Raw genomic sequence first — 16,512 nt, forward strand, 5'->3', positions numbered from 1 at the left:
TATTTGATTAGTGCGACTGGGGAATTTAGTATAACAGCAAAACTAGAAGACGTTCGGCAAGTGCTAACTAAAAGTGTTATGAACCACCTATACAAATCACCGTGGCCACATACGGCCAAAATACGACACTGTTTGCTAATTAGTTATGGAGCATCATATATATTACCTTTCCAAATAATACCGACTAACAAAGTCGGTCCCACTTCAGCAATTCACATTTTATGATCGTGAAAAAACGAAAATAAAAAGAAACATGCAAACAATATAGAGGACGGATGAAACAGTTTTTGCTAGAGTTTGTCTAATCCACGCACAAAAAACTATTTTATGCTATGCATTATAAGCATATAAAAAAACGGATAACATCATGGGTTTGCACGTTTTCAATATTTTACCTTTGAATTTCAATTTTCAATTTCATATCAAAAATATACCTTCTCCTTGGTTAGCTACTAGTTTAAGCTATTGCCTCACAACTAGTGATGTTGTCATTTAAATAGTCAAAATCAGCATCTGATTGAGAGAAGCTACAGATTTAAAATGAAATTTACAATATTGAGAACATTCTTTAGTTTCCTTCTAGAATTCTGACATTTTTAAACGACCTGAAACAATCAGTTCCTACCACGCAATCACATGCAACTGTTCATCTTGGATCTCCATGGTCACCAATCAATGGAGGAATAGTACTCCATTTTTCTTAGTGGGGTCTGTAGAATTCCCCCTATACATATATATATATATATAGATATATATATATATATATATATATACACACACACACTAATTTATGGGAACACCAAGATGATGGTAGGGTAATATTTTCGAAAAAGATGATAAATAAATGAGTAAATAAAGAAATAGGCTTAAAGAAATGCTTCTGATTAGCACTGGAAGTAGAAGAGCAAGAAAGTTTTAAAAAAATGGCGATAGTATTTATTTAATATAGTTATATATTTCAATTAAGTGGGATACAATTCGTAGAATCCCCTGTATATATGTATTTACATACTTTGTGGGGACACCAAAGACTCAATGAAGTAATAAATGTTGGAGCAATATTCTGATTGAATAATATTTCTCTTTTCAAGCCAACGCTGTACGCTTTCCAAATAAAAACTTTAAAAGTTTGTTAGGAAGATTGAGATTCCATAAAAATTTACACCAAGGCCTGATGCATTTGTTATCAATGATCCAAAGAAGCAGAAAGCCAATAGAGACCTTTTGTGGTGATAATGCCATATGAGCAGAAAACAAGTTGAGAGGAACCTGTGAGAATAAAAGTTACACGGTTACCTCCTGAATTATAGGTCTCGTTACAAAATATTCCTAAATTTTGATTTATAACATATCTTTTCTCTGAACTGTAAATTTCCTACTGTTAAATTATTGACAGAAATTAACACGTGACACTTATTTATAACAAGAGTACTAGTCCTTAATGTGTAATTACAAAGCTGTCCTTAGTAATTGATCAGCCATCTACAGTTCTCCAGAGCCGATTTATTTGTTTGGGTGTCCGATTGCCATACTTAGAAAATAGTTTTTCGTTTTATTTTTTATTTTTATTTTTTAAGACTTATTGTTGATGAATTAGTGCAGTGGGTTCATTTTAGTTTTTTCTAGATGCGTGATTTTGGTATTATATCTGGCTGAGATGATTTCTAAAACTGATGAATTGAAGTTTTTGCACTCCTTTGTCAAATGTAATTGAGGTTAGCGATTTAAGAGTGATCAAGGGGAAAAGAAACTTTGATTAAGTAATCAATACAAATCAATATTTTCTTCTTCCAGTATCAGACTATGAATCAATGATTTTATGAATGCGTTTTCCCAAAGTGAAGGATTTGGATCTTTCTTTCAAACCAAGTTAATTACACAGAATGAACAAGTTATGAGATATTTTGTGTTTAGTGCTTCTTTTACTAAAGTGCCCTCAATTCCGTTAAAAATTAAAACAGATGGGGAAGATTCGCAAGACTTCTAAAGTTTACGGGAACGAATGTTACAAATTGAAGTTGAGAGACATTTTGTTACACAACCTATAGTTTGATGGGCAACTGAATAATTTGTCTTAAAAGCTATATATTATCATCTTTTGTCAAAGAATAGATTAAGCTCTATCAAACAATAAAAATAAATAAAAAAAGAAAGGAATTGATTGAGTTTATCAAGATCCCATGTTCTCTGTTCAGTGATAAAAATCAGAAACTGCAGTAGCCATACTAAAATTAGGAGAAAGCGTATGATTCGCTGAATGTAGAAACTGATTCACCAGAACCAAATTTCCAACGCAAAAAACCATGAAGAGATTTTCCCTATAAAAGAGCGAAGACAAAGCGCACCTACTTGTTCTGGAGTACAAAGTTTCTTCCAACAAAACCAATGAAGTTTATTGTTTCCCTGAAGAACCCTGCCAGAACTTTACCATTAAAGATATCTTATGACACGATTCTTTGGGCAATCTGAGACATAACGTAGCATAAGTAGGAATTGCTTATAAAACAGCTTCAAAAGGACTTCTTCAACACCTTGTGACCAATTCTCTCTTTCCAATTGGAGAGTTGATTCATGATCATGATATTGCTGAAGCTGAATAAACTTTTTTTTTTTTTTTAATTTTTTTTTAAATGATTTTCCAGAAATAGATGGAAGACCCAGGCATGAATTGCCAACACGTTTTTACTCAAACGAAATCTAAATATTACTATTCTCAAAAGCCAAAGATAACCAGGGTTTTTCCCTTTTTTTTCAGCCACAAAAAAAAAAAAAAAAAAAAAGGTGATAGAGCTGGAAACATCTGAACCATTCATGGTTTGAAAATGACAAAGACAACCTCAATACCATAGGTAATATTTATCACACGGTAGGTTTAATAATAGACATAATATGTTCCAAAAGGAAAAAATAAAATGAAGTTACATCAAGTTTGATATTAGGTAACTTCAAATGTCACTGAGACGCTTTTATCTACAGCAAATCACTATCAAATTAGATCACCACTATATTTATCCGAATTCCTATTAGAGAAGAAAACAGAAAAGATCAACATAAGACAGACAAACACCTCTCCTAGCACGATGGAACGAGGTGTTTCTATGTAGAGGGTTTTTTTTTTTTTTTTTTTTTTTTCCAGATATTCTTGCTGCTTATGGAAATAAAACTTAAAGCATAAGCCTAATCTTACTGGAGCAATGCTGCTAAGTCTCCTCAGGTTTGACAGGAGCATTTGCCAGGTCCAGAATCTCCTTTTTGCTCTTTACTAAACCGGTGTTCCTGGTGTTGTAATCTACTTTGTCCAAGTCCTCGGAAATTCCCAGGTACCCATATAACATATGCTCTTCAACTATTCCTGCTTCCCCGTTGATGCTGATTTCTCTGTTATTTGACGTTGCCAGCTCCAACTCTAGTCTTCCGCGGTTACACTCTGCAAAATACTTGTGAAGTTTCTCTGCGTCTCCCAGGCCGGTAAAAGTCCCCAAGAACTTCACCACCATAGTACTTTGGTCAGCTGGCTTTCCCAGGACAACTTTGATTCTTCCCCTGATAAGACCTTTGCCTGCCATTTCGTAGAGCACTCAAGAGAGCCAGATTATTATTCAGTAACAGAAAGGTTGCCACATTTAAACACATATTCTTGTCATTTTAATTTTTAACTTGTTATAGAGTTTTGGAGATCCTGGTTTATTTTTCAATTCCATGAATATATGTTTCTTAAGAAATTGTATCATGTGATGTAATGTCAGAAAACCACGCACCTCTTATGAAGGCCTCAAGTGCTTCCATGGTTACAACCTTCCACTTTTCAGGATTATTGTGCGACAAAGATATGTTGTGGATGATAATGACGGGAGGCCAAAGAATTAAATCCTCCTTTTGAGCCAAAGCTTCTTCCTTGGGCAATACCTGGGGAACCCATGTTATTGTGTCATCGGGAACAACAGTGCTCCATCCCAACAGAACAGAAATTGCCCTGTGCAGACCCAAGTGTTCTGCTCTCAGCCCAGCCTTGTGAGACATAAAAGCATGTGTCACCAACCGTTGAGTGTCCATGAACTCCTTCGAGGCACTGTAATAGAAAAGATAAGCAAGAAGTAATGAAGTGAGTTATGACCTACAAGAGTTGCTAGACTTGTAAATAAATAAATAAACCATGACTTAAGGTATCAATGCCTCCACAAAAAGGTACCATGGGGAATCTCAATTTTTCAGATTCTTGAACACTAATGATTAGAGTAAGAACCATGCAAGTACCTAACTAATGATTAGAGTAAGAACCATACAAGTACCTAGCTATGATTCACCTAAAATATATCTATTCTACAATCTTGCATACTTATGCTCCTCTAATTTATCAAATTCAATACATATTCACTTTATGTGTGTGTGTGTGTGTGTGTGTGTGTGTATACATATTCACTTTATATATATATATATATATATGTATATTATATACAAAGAAGAATTCCATCAACGAGCTAGAGTAAGTGAGAGTAAAGTTACTAATAAGAAAGATGAACAATTTCCCAAGTTCAGATGAAAACTCTGATGCTTGGAATAAATGATCTTGCAAATCAGCACAGCTTTACAAACTTGGGAGTAAAACAAGATATCCACAAAAGTAAAGATGGTTCTGACCAAATGCACTCCTAACATTTGGCCAGACATAACCAAATGCACTCCTAAGGTATGTGTGTGTGTGCGCGCACGTGTGCGTGTGCGTGTGCGTGTGTGTGTATGTGTGTGTGTCAGTGCGTGTGTGTTAGTGTAGAATAGGCAGAGAATGTGTGTGTGCATGTGTTGGCAGATAGTGTGTGTTAGTGGAGACTAGGCAGAGCATGTATGTGTGTGTGTGTTGGCAGAGAGTGTGTGACTGTGTGTTAGTGGAGAATAGGCAGGATATAGACGGAATTGAGAGATGAATGCTGAAGATAATACTAAAGTGAAAAGAGAGAGACCGGCAGATGGAATTCAAAGATAAAACAATTGTGAACAGGCCAACATTGATGCTTCTATAAAATAGACCCACTACATTCATCAAAAAGAAAGGTAAACCCACTACAGAAAAACCTACTTCTGAACTTAGCAGCTCAAAGAAGTCAACCATTCCCACACATGGTTCACAGTACTTTGATGGCTACCAGAACAAGGCATCATCCTTGCAGCAAATAACAATGATTGACATTAGAAATTCCCTACGGTTTACAACAAAAGTCATAAACTCCACCTCATGATTCCACCGAAGACCCATGTATTAGAATTGCTGGTCTCTGAGACTGACCAACACAACATAACTTCTTTAACATAGGCATGTCCACATAATAAATTGGCCAAACCCAAAAACTTCATAACTAATTTGACCGTTGAACAAATCTGAAAAACAACCATTTTTCCTTTTCCCCCAAATATTCCATTTACTTCCTGCAGATCCAACGTCCATGGCTAAATGGTTTTCCTTACCATTATAAATCTATACCATCTCCATAAACAACTACTCCTTATTCCAACATCTGCCCAACACATAAGGCTTTAGTCTTACAGGAGAGTCTAAATCTCTGAAACATCTATACCAGCATTAGGTAGCATCTTATTTTATCACTCAAATTTTCATATATCTCATTCGATCGTAAAGGCAATCTCCTATCAATAAAATGATCATAAGTCACTAAATTTTGTTCCAAACACCTATATGCAACAACTATCCCTATTTAGTCAGGCTTGGGCTACATATAATTCCAACGTATGGTAGACAACAACCTTGTTGAAGTTGAAGTAGCCACCACTTCAGGGATATAACATGAGAACCGTACAACTCTTAATCAGTAATTCTATATTTTTACTTTCACAACCTTCAAATGGAATGGTTACCAACATCCAAACACATTAATGATACACGCATATATACAATGGCAAACTAAACAAATACGCTAAACATTTTTTGCAAGGTGCTTAGGATGTATTTGGTGTAACTACAATGCAATTAGAATTTGTTTGGTGTAACTACAATGCAATAAATATCTACATGCACTAAACTCAGTATAGAAATACAAAAACCTAACACGACTACCACCTGTACGGATGTCCTTTATCACCATAGCTAAAATGTGTTTGTTGCTAATACTATTACGCCCCATAAAAATAAAGATTTCACTTTGTAGTCTCAAAAGCTATTGCTAATATTACTACCACCACCAGCATGAGGAACGGACAACAGTAATTACATTCCCTGAAGGTCTATAGTTTATGAACAATTATTACAAGGATAACCAGCCCATTAAGATTCAAAGTGCACTACCTCCGCACTTCAGTTATGTCTCTATACCATGAATGATGAATGTGCCTATATACAAACTCCTAATGAACGTAACTCTGCTAGTTGCCAAAGAATGCACGCATCTCATACACCAATCTTGAGGGTAAGTCTACTTACTTGACAGCATGACTAATACCACAAGCGCCTGAATGAAAACATGTAAAACGTGCCCCACTTTAAGAAAGAACTTACAGAAAAGAATACACACCTTCTTCCACACACAATGCAGAACAAACTACCAGCTTTCCCTTCTTCCTTGTATCTTCTCTGAACAGCTGGGTTCACATTCACCATTTTAGAGTATTTTAAAAAAGCTTCATGTACCAGTTGCTTAAACTCCTCAGTGTCCTCAGTGGGCTCACTCTCTTCAGGGTTCACCCAATCTTCAGATGGATCACTGTTATTATTGCCATCTTCTGCATGAAACTCTTCATTATAGCCATCATTTCTTTTCCAAACTTTGTGCTGTCTGTAATGCTGATTTTTTCTATCATACTGGTTGTACTGTCTGTAAACAGGTTTTCTTTTGTCATACTGGTTCTGCTGTCTGTAAGGATAATCTTTTCTATCATAACGTTGTGAGTTATGATGCCTTATATAACCAGGTCTTCCGCGACCCCTTATATGTCGACCATAAGGTTTAGAAAATCCAACAGAATGTTTACGTGCATGTGGCAACTCCTGAGATGAGAGCCACTCATCAGATACAAAATCTTCAGGAACATCCTGTACATCATATTTCCTCTCAGCCCTTCTATATCCTGCATGCTCAAATCCCGTCGACCTGGCTGCATATAAATCATCCGCCTCCTCATCAATCCACTCCTCACCAGTTTCATAAAAGTCCTCGTACTGTCTAGATGAATACAACTTACCTGACAAAGTTGTTCGAGAATTGTAGGCACTTACATCATCCTGAATACTATATTTTCCTTTGACCACTCTATCATGTGATTTATACATTCCATGCTCATCCCTCACATTTTGCATTCTTGCATTTGGCCTATTCATTTCACTCTGATACTTAGGAGCATGTGTGTAGAGCAACCTTCCTTCTTTAAACTGTGGACCAGCATTGCTACCAAAACCATAATTTGCTTCTAAACCTGTAATTTGCTGGTCTTTTGATGCTCCTGTATGCAAAATTTCACGATCTTGAGGCATTGTCCTTCCAAGCTCAACATGTGTAAATCCAGAACCCAAATACTCTCCATCCTGCTTTGATATATGTGGCGCTCTTCTCATATCAAAGTAGTCTGGATCTGTCTGTTTCTCTCTTCCCATATCAAAGTAGTCTGGATCTGTCTGTTTCTCTCTTCTCATATCAAAGTAGTCTGGATCTGTCTGTTTTTCTAAAGCAGGATGGTAGTATGCATTTTCCTTTCTCAGATTTCCATTGAGACCATCAATGTTATCATTCCTGTCTACTACAGGTTGCGCAATACCAAGCCTTGACATATCTCTGTGATCATAAATAATTTGAGTACGACCATAGTCTAATTGACCTCGTGGAGCCATGATTTTATGCAAATTATCACCTGGATATTCACGATCATCAACCATTTCATGTGATTTAGAGTACAAATAATTTTCATGCTCATCCCTCTTAGGGCTATATGTCCTCGGGTAAAAAGTTGGATTTCTCTGTGTATCTTCAGGGTCTCTTGCAGAATCTAGAAGTGGCCTTTCCCTATAGGTATTCAAACCTACCGGTTCAGTTTGCTTCATGGGGCTTTTAAATTCATTGGCATGGGGCAAATGCAGGCTATCTCGATAAGCCATAAACTCATTTCTTGATGTTTCCAATGAGGAACTGGCAAGCCCCTTGGAATTTGATCCTGATTGCATGTGATATGAGACATCCCTTAAATAGTACATGGGTTTTTCTCCATCTTTGTAGGATTGAGCTACTGGCAATCTAGCAAAAGAGATGGGGTCCTGATACTGAAGTCTTCCATGCTCAAACTGCTGGGTTTCCATATTCTTTGACAATGATGGCAGGTGCCTAACAGCAGTATCCCCGTAGAAAGATGTAGGGCCAAGGTTTGGTGGTGAACGATATGCTTCTCGTGCCACAGAGTCTTCCACAACCACTGCCTTTTGTTCTAATGACCGATGTTTATCACCAGCTGACAAACCAATATCACTGAAGTCCTCTTTACTAATCCTAGGATCACTATGCTCGTATCCATAGCCGCGCATAGTGTGCAAACCGGCATCCTCATTATTGAAATTTGAATTCTTTTGCTCAACCAATTCACGACTCAGCCTCAACTCAGTTGATGGGGTCGGCGAATAGTTCCGAGACGAAATCCCAACCCCATCATCAAAGTGAGGCCTTTTCCGAGCATCCTCCAGAACCAGTGACGGAGGCGACCTAGACCGAACCCGCACGGAACCCGCCCTGCCCCGATCCAAATGCCAACCATATTCCCTCCCTTCCACGGAAAAACCAGCCCCTTGACTCACATCCACATCCTGTGGCGCCAACCCGTGAGGGCTCGCACTCCTTTGTGAAGATCGATGCGTTGCCTCACGGCGATCGATATTCTCATAAGGATCACGCAATCTCGAATTCAAATTTGGCCTAATAAAGCCCTCATTCCTTCTATACTCCATTATATCGATCAGTCAATTAAACTGCAACGAAACCCTAGATTTTTCTCCGATATACTAAGAAGTTTACAACCTTCAACCGTTGATCCAGCGGAATCAAATTCTCAAAAGATCGACACCGAATTTGTTCTCAAGAAGCTAAAAACCCTAACTTTGACGATCTAGGGGACCGATTCAAGGGGGTAAACTCTAACCCTAGCGAAAATCAAAGCAGATCAGAGCAGCACCAAGGAAAGGCAGTTGAAATCCATGGAAACTGAGAATTGAGAAATTCGGAGAAATGGGAATTTTCAAACCTTTTGGTGCGAATTCATGGAAATCGATTTCTTGAATTCAGGACTCTTCTTCATCTTCCGGTGAATCATGAGAAATTGAGAATAAACGAACAGTTTTCGTTTGATCTGATTTACGTGTCTGTGATTTCTCTCTTTTTCTCTCTCTTTCTCTTCCTTTTTTTTTTTTTTTTTTCCTTTCTGTGAACTGAATTTCTCTTTGTTTTGGGTTGGATAATAAATAAAGTAAAAATCGAATGTGGAACACAAGAGGCGCTTTGTTGAACTCTTTGATCTGATTTTCTTTTTTTTTCTTTTTTTTTCGATTGTAGAAAAAAAAATTAATTTTTTAATGTGAAACTGTGGAGAAAGTAACCGGGGTTATTAGATGGAATAATCTCAACCGTAAAAGTTCTATTGACTTTATGGAAAGAGCTAAAGATCCGTTTTTTTTTTTTTTTTGTTTTTTGTTTTGTTTTTTTGTTTTTTTTTTTTTTTAGTGAAGTTCTCTTTTTGTTTTTTGAAACGTAAGATAAGATTCTATTCACGAAAAAAAAAAAAGAAAAAAGAAAGAAAATGACCGGTTCATTTTGTTGATTTGAGTTTGTAATTCAAGTTGAGATGTGATTTTGTGTGAGAGCTTTTTACTATAGCAAAAAAGTTAAATGTAATTGTTTCTGAGAGCTTTTTACTGTAGCAAAACTCGAATCGACGAAATGAGCGGGATTTAAAGATTCTTAGAGTAGAAAAGAAGTACATTTTCATTTTTTTTTTTTTTAGGTTCTAGAGGCACTACATATGTGGAGGACTAGGACCAAGAGGGAACAAAAAAATTCTATGTCAAGAGAATAGATATTATATCACACACTTAATCCTAATTTATCATTTGTTTCAATTTTAGCCTTTCCTATTAGTTAAATGTTTAAAAGAATAGATATTATACATGAGATACTAAAGAAAATAATACTATGTCAAGAGATTACATGATATGCTCGTGATCTTGATGACAACTAGAACACCATCCATATTTTGTCATATTTTTTACATCCAATTGACGGAAGGAGTAAAATTTAAGGTTAAGTTTAGGATTTTTTAAAAGTTAGGGCATGTTTATTTCAAATACTCAAATTTAAATCATTGAGGGTATGTTTAGAAAGTATATTCAAATCATTATTTTGGTTTATTGGTGGGAACTTTGTGAGAGATGAAATTTTAGAATTCAAACTCTTTATGAGATAAAAAATACTGTATCAGAATCATGATTTGAGTTTGAGTATAACTTCCAAACAATTCCTGATTTTATTATAGTGTTTTTCTCTTAGAATAAATTTAAATTTCAAACGTCAAAATTAAAAATTATAATTTGAGTATACTTTTCAAACGGGCATTTAAAGATCAAAATAAGAATGAAAGTAAATTTTAGAGATTGTTTGTAAAATTAACGCAAACATTAGGAATTTAAATAATATTAAAAAAAGAGGTTGAGTACCAATTTGTAGCAGAGATAAAAGGTTTGAGACTATTAGTGCAAATAAGCCTTTTTTGCTAACATGTCCTCGCTAAGGGCATGTACAAAACAAGAAATCAAGTAGACAAGAAAAGCCAAAAAAAAAAAAAAAAAAAAAGGGTGTAAGAATCCAAGTACAACACGAGTGTGAAGTTAAGGATTGATTAAACAAACAAGGCTTTTATATTATAAAAGAACATCAAACAAAAAAAAAGTGGTTTTCCTACAATGAAAATAATTAGGTCCGGAAGAGCATGTACTGTTTCGTCCTGTGCTGTAGAGTTTGTGACTTTGTCAATTTTTCAGCTATGTTTAATAATGTAGGTTGTTCACTTCGCTGATTCGAGTTTAGAATTTGAATTTTTCTACAGTAAAAAGTTCTCATAAATAATCACATCTAATTTTTTTGTTATAGTAAAAAACTATTACATAAAATCACATCTCAACTCGAATTTTAAACTCGAATCAACGAAGTGAACGGGGCAGAATAAGAGCCACTTTGACATTATTTTCCCACTCCACAAATTCTTTTTGTTTTTGTTTTTTAAAACAAAAAAAATTTAGAGAGGATCTTTTTGGTGCATGTTTATAAGGATATTTTTCATTCTTCTCCCGTTTAGTTAATTGATTCGAGTTTTTAATTTAAGTTGAGATGTGACTTTATATGAGAGCTTTTTACTGTAGTAAAAAAGTTAGATGTGATTGTTTCTGAGAACTTTTTATTGTAACAAAACTTGAATTATAAACTCGAATCGGTGAAATGAACGGGATCTATTCATCTAAATGACTCTAAATATAGAAGGTCTTACATGCTTGAGTAGTGTGGCATTAGACCCATGATAGTTAGCTTGAATATGAAACAGCCTTTATGTTTACATTGGTGTGCCCTGAGATTGGTTTTTATAGATGATGGAGCTAAGGAGCGGAATGACACAACGATCCAATTTTTGTCAGGAAAAAAAGAAAGTAATTACAACTTTCCTTTTATCTCTTATACGTATAACGACTTAAAGACTCATGAATCTTTATCAAGTCGTGGAAAAAGGAGACCAAACCGGTTGCAACTTTGTTGTCATTGTTTCGATAGTTTATTAGTTGCCAACTGAGATCCAACTATAAGTTTCATCGCATAGTTAAAGCTTGAAATGACCACCCTCAAGGTCCTAAGTCCAACAATTTCACTATCATATTAAACTTATTCCAGCAAGACCAACACTACTATCCCCATCTAAGGGTTCACATGTGCATGAACACACTTTTTTCTTTCATAATGAACTCAAAACCTTTTCATGGTGAACTCCCCACGGTTCGATTGTAATATGATTTTATAAACATCACCAAATCCTGCGGAATTATTAGATCGAAAATAAACACTTGAGCAACAATAAGGCCACTATGGATTCCTTGAACCCTCCCTTTTTTTTTTCCTTGAACTTAGGGGTAAGGGGATTTGAACTCGTCACATTATGGTGGAGTTCAGGGTGTTTATCAGATCCAATCAACCGATTAAACCGACCAGTCCAATATGATCCAATACATTTTTAGTGGCTAACCGACCTCAATTAAAATGGATTGGATGTGAATTGTTAAAAACCGACTTGGATTGGATTGGATATTAACCCAATCCAAACCGATCCATCCTCTATATATATGTTATAAAAAAACATACATAAATATACATATTTATACATTATTAGTCCAAAATTTAAAATCTATTTCTTCCTAGTCACTTTCTTTCTAAATTTTTTTTTTGAACTTTTTATGTTTATCAGATTGTAATTTTATTTTCATTTCTTTTATTTAAGTTGTTTGTTAGATGTTTAATCAAAGTAATTTGGAGTTTATATGCCTTTTTTTATATGCTTGGATCTATGAATGTTATTCTTGCTTCATTTATTTGGAGTTTACATATATGAATGTTATTCTTGCTTCATTTATTCAACTGTAGCATTTAAATTTTGTCAAAAAATCTAACAAATAAATCAAACAAGAAAATAAAAAATAAAAAAAGTACAAAAAGCTCAAGTAGAAAACTGATTGGTCCAATCTAATTCAAACTGACCTTTAATTAGATTGGTTGTTATATGACCAAAATAAATTGGATCGGATTGAATGAACACTCCTTATGGAGTCAAGTGTGAAATTACTACTAAGTTATGCCTGCAACTATTAAACTCTTATTTTTATTTATTTTTTAATTTAATACAATACGGAAACGAAACTGCAATCTCCCTCAAACCCCATCCCACCTAAACACCCCCAGTGCCACTAGACCAACCGGTCTTACTCACTACTGATCCCTTGTTTTAGAGGCAACTACTAAGTTTTATCCCTTTATCTACAAGATGTTTACTTGCTGTTTTCCTGTCCATAAAAGAGAAAAATGCAAAGAACACAAAAATGTTTATGAAATGAGTAAGTTTGAAACTTAACCTATCCACATAATATATGTCAAGGTTCCAATCAGTAGCACTCAACAAAGAAAGAGCAGAAAACCAAGTTCATACAACAAAAAGCTTAAATATCTGCATGTTCTGAGAGTTTTTCTTCTTTCAACATTAATAAGGTACACTAACACAGTGATGGCTTTGACAAAATCCACCGTTACTGGTTAACCATGTTGAGAGGAGTTGAATTAATCAAGCTGTCCTCAAAGGAGGTGAAACAAGAATAACACCATCCCCTCTGACAAAGAGAAAAGGAACCGTGCGCCTTGTAGTCTGGAATACAATAAGATGAAAGAGAAGTGAATTAGCAAAAAAAAAAAAAAAAAAAAATAGAGTTAATTTCTAAGGAGAGAATAGAACAAACAACGAGCCTGGTTTTTTCCACCAGATGTATGTTTACAGAAAAAGATTGAAACTTCCAAGCATCATTATAGAATTGATTTTCTTTGGGCAGGCCTTGTTATCATGTATTTCAATGCTTTTATTTTTATCTTGAGCATGGAGCCATAGACTCTTAATTTTCAAATATAAACGAAGCCCCCACAATAATTTGCATTTAAGAGTGGTCTGTTTTTGCTTGGATGAAATCTCATATGATTTTTTACTTAAAAAGTTAAAAGGAATAAGAAATTGATTATTATAAAACAAAAAAGAACAAAGGATTATAATCTTTCAACTTTAAGTGCATACACGTCCACAGGCAATAAAGGGTACTGCCCAGGCAATATATAATTCGTAAACTAGTTACCAAACAATGACTGCTGAAACCTCTATCAACTAAATTCAAAATGACCAAGTATTTATTTATTTTTTTTTAAAAAGATTTCCACATCCACATTCTAAACTCTTTAACCAATACACCAACGTAGAACATGAAACAAAACGTACCCGAACAATCTCTTCATATGTCTCATCATCAATTTCTACAGTAGTGACTACTTCTTCAACATCACCGAGAATCATATTTAAATGCTGATCATATGCCTGCAAACACAGATGCAAACCCAATAAAAAAAAAGATATTAACCATATTTTTGCAAAAGCGCTTAAGCGCCAACCAAAAGGCATAAACACTTCAAAATAATATTTGATTTCCATCCACCTATATGCTATGACCTTGACACCCAAATCGTTCAAATAATTATGGTATAATGTTTCCTGGTTTACATGTTACATGCCACTGCAACAGAAATGAAGACTGAGGAGAAAAGAAGGCGGAGAGATGTCAGTCAAAATGCGATTATTGCTTAACTTAGCTCCTAAACATGTCACAAAAACCAAGCTTGAACATACAACTTCGTTAGTATTTTGAACTAAGCTTTACTTACTATGAGTTGTGCACTTATATACGTGATAGAACTACCAATCAAATAAATGATTTTATTATTATTAGGAGAATCCATTCTTTAGTGCGGAATGAAAAACTCCATTTCAAAGCTCTCAGATCAGATCAAATACAATTTTTAACCATGAGATCAAACAAAAATCATATCAAACTAAATTAATTTGAAGTATGATGATTTAATGGAATCATTATAACCTGACTGTGAAAAATTGTCCAACAATCTGCACGTGAGGAAAGTTAAATTTTTGTACTCTACCAAAGAATTCTCTTTTTAGTACTTAAAAAGGAGTGGATAATTTCGAACTTGATAACTCAAATTAGGAATATATATGTGTATCTACTATATATATGTATATGGTTTCACTGAGAAATTTCATTGGGCCTAATAATATACTAAAAGGGAAGCAAAATTACAAACAACCTTCAGCAATATTTAATCTTACCAAACAGAAGATATATAAATTCACAAAACTCACAAAACCCTCGCGCTATCTGAAAATTCAGCAAAGAATTTTCTGGCACAATATTTTAACATAAATAAATTAATTAAAAAACCAGAAACTTTCTATAGCTGAAGAAGTGAAATTATAATCATATTTTTCTACCAAACACCAATCGCCCGTTTGGTTCACGCCTTGAAGTCAGATTTTAATTCAAATTTTATGAGAAAACCCATTGACAGAAACTTTTTTATTCAAATTTTTTGTGAAGGAGCAAAAAGAATCATGAGTTCAAGTCCTAGAACCAAATGGGCCCTTTCACAAGGTAAGTATTAATACAAACAGAGCAGGTAATTGCTACTATTTTGTAGAGGTAAACCCTAATTTTGATTAGTGGGTGCATGTAGATTGAGATTAAGCAAAAGGGGAAAAAGGAAGTATCGAAGTTGAAACCCTAATTTGGGTTGAAAAGGGAGGAATAAAATAATAGGGTGAGGAGAGGTACATGGAGCTTGCCGCGGAGCTCGCGGTCGGAGCGGAGCTTGACGTAGATGCGCTCATCCAGGCTGAGCCTTATCAGATCCAACGGCTCCTTCACCGCGCTCTCTTCTTCCGTCGTCGCCATTCTCACTCTCTTTCTCTCTCTACTTTCTCTCTCTAGAGGTAGCCCTAAAACCAAAAAGAAATAGGGGACAAACTTCTTACGAATCAATACTAGAATCATATGACGAAACAGAAAACGGAATTTTAATAAAAAAAAATACCAGAACGAGCAACAAAGGAAATCGAAAGGAAGAAAAAAAAAGAGAAAAAAGATTACAGAGGGAAAGACGAAACAAATGATTTCCAAAAATCAAACAAATTCCAAAAACATCAATCAATAATGCCTTTCTCAAAATGCACATAAAAAAATATTAAATTCCAAAATCACAACTTTAAACAGAAATTAAAAACAGAAAACCAACCGCGGAGGAGCTTTGGCTCGCAAAAATGCTCGGGCGATCGGAGGGAAGGGCTGGGGTGACGCTACTGGAGATGGGGAACCGGGACACGCTCACTGACGACTCTAGGTTTAATATTGCTTTTTTTTCAAAATGCACTTAAAACAATTCATAATATTAGAATTCTACTCAAAATAATGGCAATTGTTTTTGGGATTCGCGTGTAGGGGCTGTTGGCAGCCCATTTTTTTAGTTAAAAATATAAAAAAAAAATAATTCAAATTATAATTTTATTTAAGTTCATATTCTTTTAAGTTTAAATTTGAGTTTGAGACTAAAACTCGAGTTTAAATTTCTACTTTAACTCAAGTTCAGTAACTCAAATTCAAATTAATGAATAATATTTTTTTTATTCTTAAAAATGCTATAACTTTTTCGTTTTAATTTTGATTGAGATGATTTTTTTTCTATGCGTTGCAACGAAAAGAGGAATAAAATCTCACCCATACACCCTATTAAAATTTTTCATCAACATTGAGTTTTTATTAAAAATACTATCTAAATACAAATTCAAGTTTTGACTCACTCAAACACAAACTCAAAAAGATTCTTATCTCAAACCATAACTCAA

The 16,512-nt window shown here is 34.7% G+C and overlaps 2 protein-coding genes across 2 annotated transcripts; both read right to left on the reverse strand.

Moving 5' to 3' along the window:
* Positions 1-2,908: 2,908 nt before the first annotated feature.
* Positions 2,909-9,545, reverse strand: LOC21399810. The gene is made up of 4 exons (XM_010111853.2): positions 9,226-9,545; positions 6,522-9,124; positions 3,759-4,069; positions 2,909-3,559 (listed from the first exon to the last, which is right to left on the reverse strand). The coding sequence occupies exons 2-4, from the start codon at positions 8,930-8,932 to the stop codon at positions 3,201-3,203; spliced, it is 3,081 nt and encodes a 1,026-aa protein (XP_010110155.1). The 5' UTR covers positions 8,933-9,124; positions 9,226-9,545; the 3' UTR covers positions 2,909-3,200.
* Positions 9,546-13,109: 3,564 nt separating this feature from the next.
* Positions 13,110-16,050, reverse strand: LOC21399811 (sm-like protein LSM3A). The gene is made up of 4 exons (XM_010111854.2): positions 15,906-16,050; positions 15,446-15,609; positions 14,044-14,139; positions 13,110-13,428 (listed from the first exon to the last, which is right to left on the reverse strand). Exons 2-4 carry the CDS (start codon positions 15,563-15,565, stop codon positions 13,348-13,350), a joined length of 297 nt encoding a protein of 98 aa, XP_010110156.1. The 5' UTR covers positions 15,566-15,609; positions 15,906-16,050; the 3' UTR covers positions 13,110-13,347.
* Positions 16,051-16,512: the final 462 nt, after the last annotated feature.

Source organism: Morus notabilis, unplaced genomic scaffold (genome assembly GCF_000414095.1).
Source record: "Morus notabilis unplaced genomic scaffold, ASM41409v2 Scaffold112, whole genome shotgun sequence".
Lineage (NCBI taxonomy): Eukaryota > Viridiplantae > Streptophyta > Magnoliopsida > Rosales > Moraceae > Morus > Morus notabilis.

Coding starts and splice junctions, on each gene's coding strand:
- LOC21399811 (XM_010111854.2), bottom strand. CDS start 15,565: ATGGCGACGACGGAAGAAGAGAGCGCGGTGAAGGAGCCGTTGGATCTG. Junction 14,140..15,445: donor AGCTCCGCGGCAAGCTCCAT/GTACCTCTCCTC, acceptor CTGTGTTTGCAG/GCATATGATCAGCATTTAAA. Junction 13,429..14,043: donor CATATGAAGAGATTGTTCGG/GTACGTTTTGTT, acceptor ATTGTATTCCAG/ACTACAAGGCGCACGGTTCC.
- LOC21399810 (XM_010111853.2), bottom strand. CDS start 8,932: ATGGAGTATAGAAGGAATGAGGGCTTTATTAGGCCAAATTTGAATTCG. Junction 4,070..6,521: donor TGCATTGTGTGTGGAAGAAG/GTGTGTATTCTT, acceptor TTTCTATTACAG/TGCCTCGAAGGAGTTCATGG. Junction 3,560..3,758: donor ACTTGAGGCCTTCATAAGAG/GTGCGTGGTTTT, acceptor ACGAAATGGCAG/GCAAAGGTCTTATCAGGGGA.